The sequence below is a fragment of the Phocoena phocoena genome, chromosome 2, assembly GCF_963924675.1.
Source record: "Phocoena phocoena chromosome 2, mPhoPho1.1, whole genome shotgun sequence".
NCBI classification, from domain to species: Eukaryota; Metazoa; Chordata; class Mammalia; order Artiodactyla; family Phocoenidae; genus Phocoena; species Phocoena phocoena.
In genome coordinates, this window is record NC_089220.1 from 145,017,721 (window position 1) to 145,036,363 (window position 18,643).

General features: G+C 49.3%; 1 protein-coding gene across 1 annotated transcript in view; it reads left to right on the forward strand.

Moving 5' to 3' along the window:
- Window positions 1-18,643, forward strand: part of TRPM1 (transient receptor potential cation channel subfamily M member 1) — a 212,459-nt gene that overhangs the window by 22,250 nt on the left and 171,566 nt on the right. The window contains exons 2-4 of the mRNA XM_065871777.1: window positions 1,346-1,680; window positions 1,812-1,985; window positions 2,078-2,194. Coding sequence (XP_065727849.1) covers window positions 1,346-1,680; window positions 1,812-1,985; window positions 2,078-2,194 — 626 coding nt within the window. The remainder of the gene's footprint in view (window positions 1-1,345; window positions 1,681-1,811; window positions 1,986-2,077; window positions 2,195-18,643) is intronic.

Here is an 18,643-nt window from a genome sequence, read left to right on the forward strand (position 1 = left end):
GGACCCTCTTGCCAGCTTAAAAAGGCTTGAGGGCCCCATAGAGCTTTTACTTCTCTGGAGCAAACTTATTGATATTTACTGTAATAGAAGTGAAAATGAAGGAAAGTTTTAAATATTTATTCATTTATTTAAAAATGGCAATAAAGCCATCACACATTAACACAAATAACATTTCTGAAAATAGCTCTTTTTCTAAAAATAGTTTATTTAGTAAGAAGAGTGACACTGTTTTATATTTTTGTAAATCTCGCCAATGTCTGGCTTAACGGACAGCTGGATTTTCATTTGTGTTTCTGATTTCAATCTGTTATGACACTGGAAAACTGCTGAACACTCATGAGAGAAAAATGTCTTTGTATTCCTATTAAATAGTTCTGAGTCTGTGGACCCCCCCCCCCCGAAAGAGTCTCAGGAACCCTCGGAGGTCCACAGACCACACTTTGAGAACCACTGTCCTGAGACTCATTTACAAATGGGATGACAACCAAGAATCCCCATACATTTGAAGAAAAATTCTCTTGTGATGGGTCTATTGATAAATTCTTTCCATTTCCTCTAAAAAGTATTAACTCATGTAGGCAGGTAAGTAAGTAGAGGCGATGGGTACTTAGATGGATGAACAAGGACTGAGCAGGCAGAGCTCTGGGTCACGAGGCTTCTCCGGGGTCCCCTGTGTGGCACCCAGGAGTGGGTGGGGGGTGGACCCTGGAGGAGGGGCGCCGCCCAGAGCCAGGCCCTGACATCTGGCATCGCTACTCTCCTTCCTTCTCTGCGATTCGCTCCAGCAGGTCCTGGAGCCCAAGTCCTCCCAGCAGATACAGTCAGTCGGTGAACCGTGATCTCATCGAAAGATGCACAGCTTTCGGGAGGGTCCAGGATCGATGAACCTAGATTAGTGGGAAGAGCGGCCCTAGGCGCTGTTGGGGAAAAGAGGGCTGGCTGACAGAAGGCGGGGGGTGGGGGTCAGGCACAAGGGGGGTACGGCATCCTGAGCCCTGGACCCCTTAGACCTAGAAGGCAGATGCACCCTTCACCCATTTCAACCTTTCCCCCAGGGCTGGCCTAGGGCCCGGGAAGGAGGCAGGGGGGCGGTCTCCGGCCTCCATCTTCCTCCCGCTCACCCCGCCTCCTCCCCCCTCCCGACCCTCCCAATCCTCCTCCCCTTCTCCTCTCCCTTCCTCTTCCTTTCTTTCTCCCCCCTCCGGCCCACTGGCTCCCGTCCTTCCCCTCCCCTCCCCCTCCTGTCCCTCCCCACCCTCCTCCGGCCCACCTCCTTTATCCTCCTCTCCCCTCCCCCGTTCCCCTCCCGCGGCTCCGGCTCTCCGCCTCCCCTCCCCGGCGGCAGAGGCGGGCGGGGCGGCCCTGGGTTCGGGCCCCGCCTGGCGGCTCGCACCTGCTCGGCGGCCGCGTGGATCTCCGCGGGCGGGCTGGCGGGAAAGTGGGTCAGCGCGGGGCCGCGGCGGCTGCTGCTGTGCTTGGGGAACGCCCGGGGACCGGAGGCCTCTGCCGGGAGAGAGCGGGAGGCGGCCGCGTGCGACGCCGAGGATGCGGGGCTGCTGCGCCCCTTCCGCCCCGGAGTCCGCGCGGGGCCGGTGGAGCGCGACGGCCGGCGCAGCCGCCTCCCTCCGCGATGCCTGGCCCGCGGCGCCCAGCACGCCCTCATGTCTTCCGACCCTGCCGGTCCTAGGGCCCCCGCTCCGGGACGTGGTCCCCGCCACCCCTCCCTGCCCCCTAGTGCCAGCCCCGGGCCTGCGCAGCCTGGAGCCCAGCCCTGGAGCGCTCCCCCGTGAGCATCTCTCCGACGCCCTAAGACCCCGGCCCTTCCGCCCAGGTGTTCTGGGCCTGGGTCTGCCCCCGGGAAGCCCCCGAGAGCACCGATGCCCGGCGGCCCTCTCGTCTCTCCTCCCCGGGCGGTCCTCCTGCCCGTAGCCCCGCAGAGCGCTGCCCAGCCGCCAGCACCCTGGCAGCCCTGGTGCGGCTGCCCCGTAGGCTGTGCCCCAGGCCCTGCTGCAGATCCAGGTCACTGTCCTGGGGCAAGGACCGGTCACGGGACCGTGGAGGTGACCCGGCCCTCCAGCCAGCAGCCCCCGGGTCTACCCCCAGAAATCTCCCATCCTCGGCAAACAGGCAGTGTCAAGGCCCTGCTGCGTCCTTGTAGGGCCGCCTGGACCTGTATTCCCCGTGAACTACGCAGGTAGGCCTCGGGGCTCTACCGTCTCCTAACACACTCTGAGCTCTCTCACCTTGGAGCTCCTCCTGGAGTCCTGGAAAGCCCTACCTACCCCTTGGTCATCTGACCAATGGGTCACATTAGCCCAGAACCTTCCCAAAGCCTCTCACCAGAATGCTGCTCCCTCCCCTGGTTTGCATCCTCTCCCACAATTTGCATCCTTCAGTAACCATGTGGGTCCAGGAGGCTGGCTTCTGAACGCCCAGTGGAGCTGAGCTGGAAGGGTCAGGGTCTGCCACAGGCTCCTGGTGTGAGAAGACTTTGCTGTGGGAAGCCTGCATTAACAGCATCACCGAGATCGAGCCTGTCCTCTGTATTCGGCACCCGGCCACGGTCGAGACTGGGAAGACCCCTCATTAGTCTGGACCCAGGTCCCTGGAGCTCACCCGACTGGCCAACATTTGGTACCTCCCCTCCCACCCCAGGCTCTTAGGGCTGACATTAGCTCACGAGCTCTCCACAAGTCCACGTAAAGGGACAGTTGGACACTTGGAAGCTGCCCACCCACACCGGGAGGGGTGAGAGCAGGGGGAAGGTGTGGGAAGAAAGAGAGTTGAGACAGGAAACTGGTTAAAAAACATTTTTCAGCACCTGGAGAAGCTCTAGTAAAGCAGTCAGGGGCTGCTCTGCTGGGCATCCGGGCTTCAGGTCAGCCAGGGCTGCAGTCGAGGGCCCACCCCGTCCCCTTCCTAGCTCTCCCTGTGGGGAACGGGGGGGGGGGGGGGGGGGGGGAGGGGCAGAAGTGTTCCCCAGACTACTCCAGGCAGGCCCTCAGCCAGGTCAACCAAGCATGGGTGCTCCAGAGTGAAAAGGACCTCAAACCCATCGGGCCCCAGACTCCCAAGCTCCTCACCCTCCCACCTGCAGACCCTTTGTTTTGAAAACGTTTACATGTTAAATAAATGGCAGTTTAAATAGGAAAGAATCTGCATAACTTCTGACTGTGACCCTTGCGGAGTTGGGCGGAGGGGATGCATCCACAGGTTACACACGGGCAGATTACACACCCGCAGGGCTGGATTTGAACACCCGGTTTACCACAAGAGCTGCCAATTCATGCCACTTCCTACCCTTGGCGACCATGCGGCCTCAGAGCCCTAGCCCTGCCAGCTGGCTCTCAGGCGCTAGGACTTCAGAAAAATCATCAAAACAAACGCAGAGCCCTGTGGATCTCTCGGTAAGCACCATTCAGGAAAAGCCAGGCGGGCCCTGGCCGTTTGGTTACGAGAAAGATTTCGATTTAGTTTAGCTTTGTTTTTGTTTGACTTTTTGGTCCCAGGCTTGGTTATCACCTTTGAGAATCTTCCTTCCCATAAACTCCGGCGGAGTTCTGAAGTTCTCAGGGAAACCGACACTGGTTAATAAGGCTTGGAAGGGGCTTTTTTCATGAAGTAATCCTCCTTTAATGTCTGTTTACAGCTGGGCTCCACGTAGCAACAACCTCTGATTAAATGCCCGGTGTATCCTTGGGGCAAGAGACGAATAATTGCAGTGCTTCATTTTCCCATGTGAAGATTAATGAAAGCTTTGCTCATTTTGTTAGTGTGGGAAAGAGGCAATGTTGATATTTGGGCTTGAAAACTTTTCGGTGCTGCTGTCCTGACACAGTGTGGTGCAGTGCGGGTTCTCCCTGTGATGGTTACTATACACCTTTGAGAACAGAACAAGCTTTTGGTGCCAGACAGTACGGTGGGGCATGGAAAGAGGCATTACGCTGCGGAAGTCACTGTCCTTCTCTGGGTCTCAACTGCATAATATGTTAATAGAAGAGTAATCTCCCTTCCTTCCTCCCTCCTTCCCTTCCCTTCCTTCTTTTCCTTTTTTTTTTTTTTATTATGGAAATTTTCCATTTCAAACATAACCAAAAGTAGAGAGAATAGTAAGATGAACCCTCACGTACCCCTCACCAGCTTCAGCAATTACCATCACAGAAACCACCTTGTTTCATCTTTGCTTCCACTCACCCCACCCCCAGCTTATTTTGAAACAAATCCCTAAACATCAGTAATTTCATCTGTAAACATTTCAGAATTATATGACTTATCTATTGCTGTTATCGAGTTGCTTGAAACAGCAATACTCTATTACGTCAAGATGCTGTGGGTTGACAGTTTGGGCTGGGACCAGCTGGACAGTTCTTCTGTTGGTTCTGTCTGGCTGTCTCACGTGAATGCATTTAACTGGTGACTTGGCTGTAGCCAGCCAGTCTTCGATGGCCTCTTGTCTGGCAGCTGGTCAGGATGCCTCCGTTGTCTACAGGGCCCCTCCAGCAGGCTAGCTCAGGCTTGCTGTCATGGTGGCAGTGTTTCATGAGTTTCCAGTGGCAAGAGGAGGCAAGCCCCAACGTACAGCTACTTTCCAAGCCTCTGCTGGTGCCACGTTTGCTAACGTCCCATTTGCCACAAGTCGTGTAGCCCAGCCCAGAATCAACATGGGAGGGGGAGAGAAATGTACAAGGACATAGAAGCAGGGACAGTAATTCATTGGGGGCTATTACTGCAGCAATCTACCTTAGGGATATACTCCTCAAACAGAAGCCCCCCCCCATTTAACATAACCACAATTCCATTATCAAAGCTTACCAAATTAACTGCAAATCTTTAATATGGATGGTATCCACTGTATCTAGATTCCCCCATTGTCACGTAACTGTGGAGAAATGGGAACCTTTGTGCAGCCACAGTGGGAAACAGAATAAAACGGGGGTCAGTATTGTTTGTGTGTAACCATTAAGTTTTATACGAGTGTATCCACTCTTTTACAGTGTGAAATATATTTATCATCAAATAAGTTCTAGAAACCCTGGATTGGTTAATCCCAAAGGCTCCTTTGGGCACCAAGATTCTGCAGTTGTGTGTGCAACGTTTACAGAAACATGCCCGCGGCTTTAGGAACAAGCCCGTCTCTTCCAAGGGTGAGGTTCTCAGGCAGCTCACCTTCCCTGGCACTCACTGTCTCTAGGGCAGGGGACAGTGAAAGCGACAAGATCTGAAGAGTGCTGCTTTCTGCTGCGATGATCCTTTCTGGCCGGTGGTTTTATCGTAGCATCTGGGTGCATCTGCTTCCAGAAGTTCCCTCGCCTTCTGCTGATCCAGAGATGCTGCTGAAGCTACCGTCTGAGCATCTCCAGAAGCCCTGGGTGCCCAGCAGGGTCCACCCTCAGAAACCCCACTGGAGCTCTGCAGTGTCCTACTGACTCATTTGAGGTCTTTTTGGGATTCTGCAGGGCTACGCTGGCTAGGCCAAATCGTTCGTGGAGGCTGAGTCACTTCCATGGGATGATCTGCACATGGGGCCCTCAAAACCCTTAAAGCACAAGGGCTGCCTGACCCCACACCCTTGCCTTGCTTGCACCAGATATGTCGGGAGACCAGGACACCCAAGGAGGAACTGGAAGGGGCTCAGCCTTCGTGCTTTCCTGTGGTTGGTTCAGGGTGGGCACGTGACCCGGAGGCCCAGGAGAGGAGCGTTTCCAGGAGAGCTTTCCCTCTGTAATGAGACAAGCGCACCACTTCCTCCCTGCTGGGGTCCTGGGGAGTGTGGAGTGTTGAGGATGCGGCCCCTGTGATCCATGGAGAATTTGGACTATGCTGGGTGGGCCAGGCAGATGATGGGGAAGGCATGGCAGAGCCTCGGCAGTCACCCACAATCTCTCTCTCAAGCTTCTCGTGAAGGGCCTCCCCCACCGACACCACCCACAACCAGATGCTCTGAGCCTTGCAGCCAGTGGTGTCTGGCTGAGAGTCTCCTGCTCTTTGTTTGTGGAAGAGACACAGGCAGGGACCACGTGGGAGGTCTCTGGTAGGCCCCATGTGTTCCCGTGTTCCCACTTCGGGAGCTCCAAAAGTTGGTGGGTTTTGGTGCCTGCCTGGCACAGGTGCAGAGGAAGTATGCCCCATCCACTGCAGACCCATCGCAGTGGGAGTGAGCAAGGGTGGTGGCAGGCTGCACATTTTGTAATAAGCAAAGGGGAAGGGGCTCTCCAGAAACGAGGGCAGTTGTAACACTTCCAAGGACCTCCGGCTTTGGTCTGAGTAAGCACACCTCATTGTGATTTTATTGTCATTTGTTGTCACTTGAGCAGTCCCTTTAAGATTTCACCAACTTTAATTCTCTCAGGTGCTGTCATCTGTGCAGTAATACGGCTCGAGTCCTCGCAAGTTCAGTTGAAATATACAGTTTTCCCAGATGCAATATAGGAATTGTTCTCTAAAATGTAACCGCGCTATCTTGGGTCTGAACAGCCATTTAGCCAGGGCGGATCCGGATTCTGTGGGGTCTGAAGATTATATACTTGTGAGACTCCTTTATGAATTAAATGTTGCAAATACGAAATTAGGTGTAGAAGTGAATATTTAGAATGAGAAAATAAATCACAACTAATTAGAAACTTTAAAGTGCTGAAAAATGCCACAAACCCTGTAAATCCAGAAATATAACATAACACTAAAAAAAAATTAACTTCCTGACATAATTATATAATACTTGTTTCTCTGCATTTTTGGCTAGACTCTGATCACCTTTTTATAATCACCTTCTTATGTATAATCACCTTCTTTTGTATTTTTTAAATAAAGTGTATAAAAGACAATTTTTTTATGGCACGGGGGTCAGCGAACCTTTCCTGTAAAGGACCTAACAGTAAATATATTAGGCTTCATGGCCATGGGGTCTCTGTCACAGCTACTCAGCTCTGCCACCGCAGCATGAAAGCAGCCCTGGACGATGTGCAAACAAACAAGCATGGTTATGTTCCAATAAAACTTTATTTACAAAAACAGATGCCAACCCGGGAAGTGACATCAGCGAGATGGTAGAATAGGAAGCCACAGACACAATGACTCAACAACAATATATAGTCCATAAAGTCTTTACGAGGACTCCAGAAACTGTTTAGGAGGTCACAACATCCCGGGAAACTGAAAGCTAAGAAGAGCTGCACTGAAACAGGTAAGAAAAGCCATTTCATTTAAACCGCATCAGCCCTTCCCCCAAGCAGGCACAGCTCACTATCAGGAGAAAGTGTCCAACTCCCAGCTTCTCCCTTGAGAGGAAAAGAGTGGAACATACATCCAACATTCCAGCTTCTCAGTGGGCTGCCCAAGAGACTGGTTTCTGTCTTGCCTGTCCCAGAGTGTGGATGCCTGGGGGCCACTGAAAACAGCAGAGATCTCATGGCTCGTGGTGACACCAGAGTGTCTCCCCTACCACACACAGACACTAACACAGCTTGCTGTGATCTGGAGAAAGTGCCTAGCTCATGGCTTCTCCCTTGGGAGGGAAAGAGGACAATGAAACAAGGGTCCAACATTCCAGCTTTTTGGGGGGGCGCTGCCCAAGGAACTGGTTTCCGTTTTTCCTGACTCAGAGCACTGATGGAACTAGCAGACCTTAGATGCCTGGGGCCCGCAGAGAACAAAAGAAAGCTCAGTGGCTTGATGCAGCTCCAGAGAACTTGTAGTACTACAAGTAGACACCAGAGGGAGCTAAAGACTACAAGCTCCTGAGAAAGAAATCAGCAAACCTGTCTAGTTAGGAAATTAACACAAACCCAGAGAGGACACATCCCCACAAAAGGTGTGAGAGGCCTTCAGAAGCTCTAGCCAGGCTTATTGGTGAAGGTCTTCCCCTGTACAAAGCCAGTCCATAAAGACTTGGAAGAGTGACTTTTTCAATTGCACAAAAGACAACAAAAAGTAGCAAGAAATCAGAAAGAAGAAATAGGAAAACATGGCCCAACCAAAGGGACAAAATAAATCTCCAAAACCAACCTTAAAGAAACAGAGATCTATTAATTACCTGAAAAAAATCCAAATAATGATCTTAAAAAGAACACAAATAGACAGCTAAACAAAATCAGAAAAACAATGCATGAACAAAATGAGGATATCAATAAAGAGAAGCTATTAAAAGGAACCAAATAGAATTTCCAGAACTGAAGAATATAGTAACTGAATTGCAAAATTCACGGGAGGGGATCAACAACAGACTTGGTCAAGCAGAAGAAAGAATTAGCAAACTCTAAAACAGGTCATTTGAAATTATTGAGTCAGGGGAACAAAAAGAAAAAAGAATGAAGAAAAGTGAACAAGCCTAAGGAACATATGCAACACCATCAAGTGGTCCAATATTCACATTATGAAAGTCCCAGAAGGAAAAGAGGGGAAAGGGCAGAAAGATTATTTAAAGAAACAATGGCCAAAAACTTCCTACATCTGAGGAAGGAAATGAACATCCAAATTCAAGCATCTCAAAAGACTCCAACGAGGATAAGTCCAAAGATGTCCGCACAAGACACATTATAATCAAACTGTTAAAAGTCAGAGACAGAGAGAGAACCTTTTGGGCCTCTCACTGCTGTGGCCTCTCCCGTTGCTGAGCACAGGCTCCGGACGCGCAGGCTCAGCGGCCATGGCTCATGGGCCCAGCCGCTCCACGGCATGTGGGATCTTCCCGGACCGGGGCACGAACCCATGTCCCCCGCATCGGCAGGCGGACTCTCAACCACTGCACCACCAGGGAAGCCCAGAGAGAGAATCTTGAAAGCAGCAAGAGGGACTCATCACACACAAGGGAGCTCCTAAAAAATTATCAACAGATTTCTCAGCAGAAATATTACAGCCAGATGGGAGTGGGATGACATATTCAAAGTGCTGAAAAAGAAAAAACTGCCAACAAAGAATACTATATCAGGAAAAACTTTCCTTCAAAAATGAAGGAAAAATAAAAACTTTTCCTGGATAAACAAAAGCTGAAGGAGTTCATCACTACTAGACCTGCCTTACAAGAAATGCTAAAGGGAGTCCTCCAAGATGAAACAAAAGAATACTAGATAGCAACACAAAAGCATGCAAAATTATAAAGCTCTCTGCTAAAGGAAAGTATATAAACAAATACAGAAGTATGTAATACTACAATGGTGGTGTGTAAATTACTTTTAATTCAGTTGTAGATTTTAAAAGATAAAGGCATAAAAACTAACTATCACAATAAAACTTGTCAATGGATTCAAAATATAAAAAGATGTAATTTGTGACATCTGTAACATAAAGCAAGAGGGAGAGATGTAAAGAAGTAGAGTTTTTGTGTGCGATTGAAGTTAAGTTGTTATCAGTTTGAAACAGATTGTTGTAACTCTAAGATGTTTTATGTAATCCACATCACAAACACAAAGAAAACACCTATAGAAGATGCATGAAAGAGAATGAGAAAGGGATCCAAGCATACCACGATAAGAAGTCAACAAAACATAATAGGAAGTTAGCTATAAGACATACAGAAAACTATGAAAAAACGGCATTAGTAAATCCATTGATGTCAGTAACTAATTTAAATGTAAATGGATTAAACTGCCCAATAAAGAGAACGGCCGAATGGATTAAAAAACAAGATCCAGTTATATTGTCTACATGAGACTCACTTGATATGAGGACATACATTGGCTGAAAGTGAAAGGATGGAAAAAGATATTCCATGCAAAGAGTAACCAAAAGAGAGCAGGACTGGCCACACTTATATAAGACTAAATAGAATTTAAGTCAAAACTATCACTAGAGATAAAAAGACATTATTTAATGATAAAAGGGTTAATTCATCAAAAGACATAACAATTATAAACATATATGCGCCTAACAGCAGAACACCCAAATACACAAAGCAGACACTGACAGAATTAAAGAGAGAAACAGACAGTAACACAATATTAGTAGGCGATTTCAGGACCCCACTTTTATTAATGAATAGATCAACCAAACAAAAGCTCATTAAGGAAATACTTGAACAGTACTTTAGACCAATTAGAGCTAGCAGACATATACAGAACACCCCCACTCAACAATAACAGAATACACATTCTTCTCAAGTGAAAATGGAACATTCTCCAAGAAAGATCACATGCTAGGTCACAAACCAAGTCTTAACCAATTTAGGAAGATTGAAATCATACCAAGTGTCTTTCCAACCACCACAGAATAAAACTAGAATTCAAAAGCAGGAAGATAAATAGAAAATTCACAAATATGTGGAAATTTAAAAACACACTCTTGAACAACCAATGTGTCATAGAATAATTCACAAGAGAAATTAGAAAGTTAGAAATCCCTTGAGACAAATGAAAATGAAAACACAACATACCAAAACTTTTGGGATGCAGCAAAAGCAATACTAAGAAGGAAGTTTATAGTCGTAAATGCCTATATTAAAGGAGAAGAAAGATCTTACATCAGCAACAACTTAATTTTAAACCACAAGGAAAAAAAGAAGAAGAACAAACTAGACCCGAAGTCCCAAAGTTAGCAGAAGGAAAGAAATAATAAAGATTAGAGATGAAATAAATGAGATAGAGAATAAAAACATAGAAAAAAAATTGAGTTGATTTTTGAAAAGACCACAAAATTGATAAACCCTTAGCTAGACTAAGAAAAAGAGAGCGAGAAGACTCAAATAACAAATTTCAGAAATGAGAGGAGATATTTCAACTGATGCCACAGAAATAAAAAGGATTATGAGACTATTATGAACAATTATGTACCAACTAGTTGGATAACCTGGAAGAAAGTGCTAACTTGCAGACACAAGCAATCTACTAACGTGGAGCCACGAAGAAATAAAAAATCTGAATAGAGTCATAACTAGTAAGGAGATTGAATCAGTAATCAAAAACCAACAGAGAAATGTCCTGGATCAGATGGCTTCACTGGTAAAAGAGTAAAGAAGAACTTACACCCATCTCTCTCAAACAAACGCTTCCAAAACTCAAAGAGGACAAAACACATCCAAAATCATTTTACAAGGCCAGCATTAAGAGAACTACAAATCAATATACCTGATGAATATTGATACAAAAATCCTCAACAAAATACTAGTAAACTGAGTTCAACAGCACATTAGAAGGAATATACACCGTGACCAAGTAGGATTTGTCCCTGGGATGCAATACGGTCCAACGTATGAACATCAATTAATGCATACACAACGTTAACAGAATAAAGGACAAAAATCACTCAATCATCTTGACTGATGCAGAAAAAGCATTTGACAAAAAGAATAAAAAACAAAATAAAATTAGAAAGATAAAAACATATTAGGAAAAATAAAAATATAATTGAAACAACTGCAACAAGGTAAAATAAAACCACAAAAGAAAAAATGGGGGGGGGGAACAAGCCAAAAGGAGGCAACAATAACAAAGTATAAAGAATAAAATAAAATTAGAAAACTAAAAGATTTATTAGAAAAAAATAAAAATATAAATGAATCAACAACAATGAATCAACAGGGTAAAACAGAACCTCAATCTAAAGGAAAAAAAAAAAAAAGGTCCTGGCTATGGGGGGCAGAGTTTAGGCAGGGCTGGAACTTAGGCAGCGGTGGGGTTTAGGGTGGGGTGGAGCTTAGGTGGGGCAACTTTCAAGCATGGGGCGGGGCCTCTGCTTAGGAGCTGCGTTTAAGGGGAGAGACAGCACATCCAAAGGGGGGCCTCTGGAGTGTGGAGTTCCAGAGTTTGGAGGTAAGGCCCTGGGTGAGGGTGTGGGGCGGGGCTTGGGTTCTTTATAACAGGAGGGAGGCTCTGAGGGCAGAGGATTAGGCCCGGGAGCCCAACAGGCTCCCTGGTGCCTAAGTGGACAGGGAAAGCGTTGGCCACGTTCCCTTCCATTCCTCCATGTCTTTCCACCGCCGTCTCCCCCAGGGTCTCCCCTGTCCCCGCTGGACCCCTAACCGTGGTGGGTCCCACTGGGTGTAGGAACTCTTCCCCTCGCTCAGCCACCCCTCAGGAACTCCAGTCCCATCCCGCCTCCCCTTCTCCTCCCCCTCATTCCCCCCACGCCCCACATCCTTCCTACCTGGTCGCAGGGTGCTCCCCTTAGGTGTTCGTGGTCCCCCACCAGTGCCTGGTACGTGGCCTAGTTGTGCAAAGACATGAAACGTCCTCCTAGACCATCATCTTGACTCCACCCCCATTTCACTATTTTGGTGGCGAATTTTTCCTACTGTTTCAACTGGAGTCATTGGACATTGTCAGGAGGAGATACATCTGAGACAAAAACATAATCTGATACTGTGTGACATGTAAAGAGTGTAACGTCACACAGATGTCCCCACAGATTGTAATAGTGCTTGCTACAAGTATGCCCTATGTGCACAGAAGTTATGATATACGCCTGGCTTGCAGAGACGGGTGGCTGCGAGAGGTGGGGGTCTCAGTGGATACTTGTGATGACTTGCCTGCTCGGTCTGGGCTGGGGACTCAGGCAGGAGGACTCCACATCCTTGGATCTGCTACACCCAATTCTCCAGCCTCAAGCCTCCTGCTTGCCCTGAGCTGGCCTTTCCCCCCTGGCCTGGCAGAAGAATGCCTAGATGAGCTCACGATCCCTTTGAACAAGCCGAGTTCTCCCTGAACATCTTTTTGATCCATATCTTGGGATGATTTCTTCTCCTTGGGAGACTCACAGAGAGGAAATGGTATGAAGAGCCAGCAACCTGGGCACCCACGGTACCTCGTGGAGGCATGGTTTTCTGGAAGCAGCGAGGGCCCTCAGTGGTGTTAGGGTGTTAGCGCAAGATAAGGACAGAGAAGCCATTGCCCCTCCTGGGCCTCTGGTTCAGGTTTGTGTGGTATCTTTGGGGTGGGCTCTGAGCCCCCTGCTCCCTGAATCCAAGTCTTCTGCACCCAGCTTCCTATGGAAACTCACCGAGGCAGAGAAACTCACTGCTTGGGCCCTTAAGCCTGCGGGGTTCCATCCCTTTGGTGGGATCGAGGGCTTTGGGGGATCGAGGTGCTCTGTCTCCCACCCACACCCCGCCCATCTTGTGGGGGCCTGAGCAGCAGGCAGATGGGGCCGTGTCTTCCTAACCCCTGAGCCGGTCTTCAGGGCACCTCTGTCCAAAGCAGCTGTGACAGTCAGGGGGCTTTCATCCCTCTGGGCAGGCGGTCGGAGCAGCTGGGGCCGCACGGAGCACTGCTTCCGGCCGCAGAGGCGGAGGGGAGGACCAGGCACCAGACTTTCTCTCCCTCCCTGCATCTGCCCTGGGACCACCACAGTGTTAAGGGAGCTCAGGGTCCCATCACCACGCTGGCTGCTATTATGGAAAAGGAGGTTTGGCAGTGGGGGCGGCAGGGGGAGACTTGCACTGCACACTTTTAATCAATCACAAACCAAGCCGTTGATGAGCAGTGGCCCTGGTGTGTTCTGTGATAGGATGAGGCCCTCGGGGTGCTCCCCGAAAATCCCTGGTAGACTCCAAGCGTCCCGAGGGCAGGGTGGGTTTTAAGTCTCTCTTGCTCATCTTTGTTTCTCGGATACCCAGTGGGCCCTTAAGAAGCGTTTGTCGACTGACTCTATGTTATTCTGGACACAAAGTAGAATTTGTTGTAAAAGATGAGTTAAGTGTACCTACTTCATTCCTACGTGTCCATTTCTGCTGCTAGTGGGTTCTGGAATCCAGCTCTTACATAATTTAATGTCTGGTCAAGAGGAAAAGACTCATAACCCGCAGTCTTTAGGTGATGAGCTTCTCCCGAGGGCCAAAGTCCCCATAACCGGTGAGCCCAGGCCACATCTCCATCCTGGGCCAGGTGACAGTCTTCCAGCCCACCTCCCTTCTCCTGTCCAAAGGAGAAGCCAGGCAAGGACCCTGCCAGGGGCCGGGGCTGCAAGGATTTCCAGGGGTTGTGGGTAGATGGAAGGTCTGAGAGCCAGCAGGGTCTTCATGGGTGGGCCCACGATGAACAGGCTGACAGATGTCACTCTCCAGGGTCGTATGAAAGCTGTGTGGTCGGGAGGGGGCCATCCTGAGAGCTAGGGAGGTGACAAGACTCCAGGCAGGCTGGTGGCCTGGCTCTGCCTCTCTCTGGATAGGTGACACTGGCAAGCTGTTCAGTTGCACTGGGCCTTTGTTTTCTCATGTGTAGAATGGGGACCATAATAGTGTGTACTTAGTAGCCTCACGGCAAGGTTTGAATAAATGAACTCATATATGTAAAATGCTTCAGCAGTGCCTGATCCGTGATGGGCATGGTGTCAGTGCTGGCTTTGCTCTCTGGCAGAAGAGGTCAACCCCCAGCCAGCGGCTCCACATTTCTGACGGGTAGCCAGGGTCGCGTCACACTGCACACGGCCGGACAGACCCATGGGTGACCGACCCAGAGTGACAGGGCCCAAACCCAAACTTTGGGAGTCATCTCTGACCCACAGGTGAGCCTCAGAGGTGGTGGAGCGTTGGGGGAAGTGGGAGAGAGCAGGAGAGGCGGCGGGACAGCTCCCAGGCCAGCCTTCCTGAAGGTTCCGCTGTGCGCCAGTGAGGAGCGGCTGGGAGGTTGCCCACCGCATCAGCCACAGTCCAGACAGCACTCAGCCCAGAGCCCGTGTGGAAGGGAGGGTGTGGGGCCTGGGCGGATGTGGGGGGAGCCCTGGGTTAGAGGCAGGATGCAGGCCAGGGAAGTGAGGGTGGGGCAGAGTGACATCACTGGGCCTCCCTGCTGGGTGGGACCCCTGTCTCATGGGGACGCAGCCGCGCTGGTTCTGAAGGGGATGGGGACTCAGGTGGCAGGGACAGCACTGCCTGGGCTGAGCCCATATGAGAAGTGGCCCTGGACACGCAGCCGGGCGGCAGGGGCTGGTGACACAGCAGCTGGGCTCTGAAACATTCCCATTATATGACACAGAGCAGGTCAGATCAGCACAGATCGAGGTTGACAGATTTAGGAAGTCAGAGGTTCCAACCTGCTGCTCCTGGGAGCGGAAGCCGAGGCCCAGGCGAAAGCACCCAGCAGGGCCCGACCTGCAGAGACTCGGAGGGGCTGGAGGACGTCCCCTGGACGTGGACAGGCCTCTTTGCTGCATCAGGTCCATTCCCAGGCCTCTTCTTCCACCAGGAGGCTCTGCATGAACTCTTTCCAGTTGAAATACTGGCTGGTTCTTGCAGGCAAGAAACTTCCACGGCTGAGTCTGACTGTTGTCAGAAAGTGGCTGACAGGCCCCACCTGCTGGCGACAGGCGTGGGGAGGGGAGGCCCTCGGTGACTTGGAGACTCGGTGACTCGCAGCACCGGCCTGCCAGGCTGATAGCTGAAGCCGGGGGTGGTCGTGAGCAGGGCACCTCCTCACCCAGAGCTCCGTGGGCCCATTGCTTCTTCCCCTTCAAATCCCCTCTTTCATAAATGAACTTATCTACAAAACAGAAACAGACTCACAGACATAAAGAACAGACTTGTGGTTGCCAAGGTGGAAAGGGAGTGGGGGAGGGATGGATTGGGAGTTTGGGATTAGCAGATACAAACTAGTATATAAAGGATGGATGAACAACAAGGTCCTCCTGTATAGCACAGGGAACTATATTCAATATCCCTGTGATAAACATAATGGAAGAGAATATGCAAAAGAAAATATATATGTATGACTGAATCACTTTGCCGTACAGCAGAACTTAACACTACATTGTCAATCAACTATACTTCAATAAAATAAATTTTAAAAATAAATCTCCTTGTTTCACTCATTACAGAAGCCACACACACATTCACATACCTGGACACAAATGTAAAAGAGAAACCAAGGCCAATTTTTGCTCCACGTTAACTGCTGGTAACTTATAAACTTCCTTAATGGAAAGAAAACTCTGAGAAGCCGCGAGCTTGTGTTTTGCTTCTGACTGTTTCTAGGTGAGCGTGATGCAGTGGAAGAGGCCCAGGGAAGTGGGCGGGTGGGATGGGCGGGGGTCGGGCCCCCACTCTGGTCGGAGCCACCAGACTGCCACCCGGTGTTCGGGGTCTTGGCCAGCAAAGGGAGGGGGCTGCTGGCAGCCGCTGACATTCCCTCCACAGTTTCTGCCCCGGACCCTGTACCCACCTCCCCAGGGCCAGGAGCCCGAGGCGGCCGGTTAGGACAGCTGTCCTAAATCCAGCAGCTCTCCCAGCCCTCCAGGCCAGGGGAGCCCAGCACCCACAACGACGAGCTGAGACTAGGATGCCACAGACGTGGGTGTGGAGCAAGCAGGGTAGGGCGTGAGGGATGAGAAAGTCGGGGGATGAGTAGCCCTGTCTTGGGGCAGAGGCCGGCCGTGGAGGGGAGGCTGAGGCCCAGGCCCCCCTCACTTGGAGCAGCTTTACAGAAGGAGCTTCTGGGCAAGGCTGTGTTCAGGGCGTGGATCCCCAGGCTCCCCCTCCTCTTGTAACTCAGGAAATCATGCAGGAGCTGGGGAGAATCCCCCATCCAGCGGGGGTCCTCCCCGGCTGTTTCCTGAGGACGTCAGGCAGGCAGGATGACACCTGGGTTTTCTCTGCTGGAGGAACTTTTACAGCTGAGACCGGAGCTGGTGTCTTGACCAAAAGGTCGGGGTCTAGAGGAAGAGATGGAAAGGGGTGCATGGTGACTGGGAGGCAGACACGAGCTGGGAGAGTGAGGCGGATGGGAAAGGGGTCTTCCTTCAGTGTGGCCATGAGACACAATGCCAGCTCCCGGCCCTCTGTGAGGACGGCAGGAAAACACGCCCGCCCGCCCATTTCTCAGTATGAGAGTGTAGAGATGGGATAAAGTACAGAGAATGACTTCAAAGGTGCAGGGCGAGCCCTGAGGTCACCCCTGGGTGGCTCCCCACATCTCGATTGTGTTTAAAATGCTCGTGAGAAGTCCCTGGACCCTTGAAGGCCACTTGCGTGCACTCCAGAAGCAGGTGCATCTTTCCAGGCTAAAGAGAAGTAAGTTCAATGAGAGGCTGGGCCCTCGAGGGGACCACTCGAGCAGCATCACGGTGGTTGATGTAGGAGCAGGAGATGAATCCTGAGGACCTGCTAACCGAGGCGGGCGGAGGGGGGGGCGGTGATCATATTATCACTTGCATCTCTGGCTCATTTCAAGATTCCCTCTTTGCCTTTGACTTTCAACAGGTTGATTGTAATGTGTCTTCGCATGGCTTTCTTTGAGTTTATCCTACTTGGAACTTACTGAGTTTCTTGGATTTATATATTTTCGTTCATCATCTAGTCTTCAAGTGTGCTGATTCTTTCTTTTCCCTGCTCAAAACTCACTTTATATCTCTCTAGTGAAATTTTCATTTCAGTTATTATATTTTTCAGCTCCAGAATTTCCTTTCGGATCCTTTTTGTAATTTCTATCTCTTTATCTCTTTGGATCCTTTTTATAATTTCTCTCTCTTTATCAATATACTCATTTTGTTCATATGTTGTTTTCCTGTCTTTGTGCATTTCTTCCTTTAGTTCTTTGAGCACCTTTAAAGTCTTCACCTAGATAGTCCACCATCTGGACTTACTCAGGGACAGTTAACGTTGATTTATTTTGTTCCTTTTGATGATCCATACTTTCCTGTTTCTTTGTAAACCTTGTGACTTCTTTTGTTCAAAAGTAGACACTTGGTTCTTATAATGTGGTAACTCTAGAAATCAATATCTCCCCCTTCTCCGGGGTGTGTGTGTGTGTGTGTGTGTGTGTGTGTGTGTGTGCTGTGTGTGTGTGTGTGTGTGTGTGTGTGTGTGTGTGTGTGTGCTTTATTGTTGTAGGGTATCTCTTTGCTGGGAATCAGCCCCAGATAAAAGCTTAAGATTTTCTCAAGTCTTTTCTGAGATTGTGCCTTCCCCTGCACGCGCATGGTGACTTTCTAACACCCATATGCAGTTGTTTTTGAATGTCCTAATCCTTAAATTTCTGGATCCCAAAGGGGAAAAAGAGAAAAGAGGAAAAAATCAAATTCTGATCCTTTAAATTCCGTGGAAACTGCATCAGCTGGTGCGGGTGGAAACAATAGTAGCCAGCCTCTCTGCCTGCCCCATAGCAATCAAAGGCAGACGTCAGCAATCAGAACACAGAACCCTGAAATTTAGAAGACAAAGTCTTTATTGCCCACCTGGGCTCCAGCAAGCCACATCAGGAATTTGGGCACAGTGGCCTGCCACAGGCCTGGGGGGTGAGGGATGGGTAGCTGATACCCACACTGAAGGCTGAAATTAGCCACAGTTTACCAGCCAAGCTTTCCCAGGGAACCCCACATGTTCAGATAGACTCCAGGGTGTTGTCCCAGACTAGTCGTTTCAGAATTGTTTCTGCTAGTAGAATTGTTAACTAGGGGAGAGATGGGTTCTTGGTGCTTCCTACTCTACCATCTTCCCCGAATTCATTTGACTTTTTTCTTTAATAACTTCTATTTCTTTGCTTGGATTTTCCACTTTTTATTTGTTTCAAGAGAATTTGTAATTAATTGTGAAATCATTTTTATGGTGGTTGCCATAAAATCTTTGTCAAATAAATCCAACATCTGATTCATCCCAGTGTGGACATCAGTTGATTGCTTTTCTCATTTAAATTGCAATTTTCTTGGTTGTTAGCGTGATGTGTATTTTCTGTTGTAGCCTCAACATTTTGGCTATTATGTTAAGGAACTCTGGGTCCTATTTCAAGTT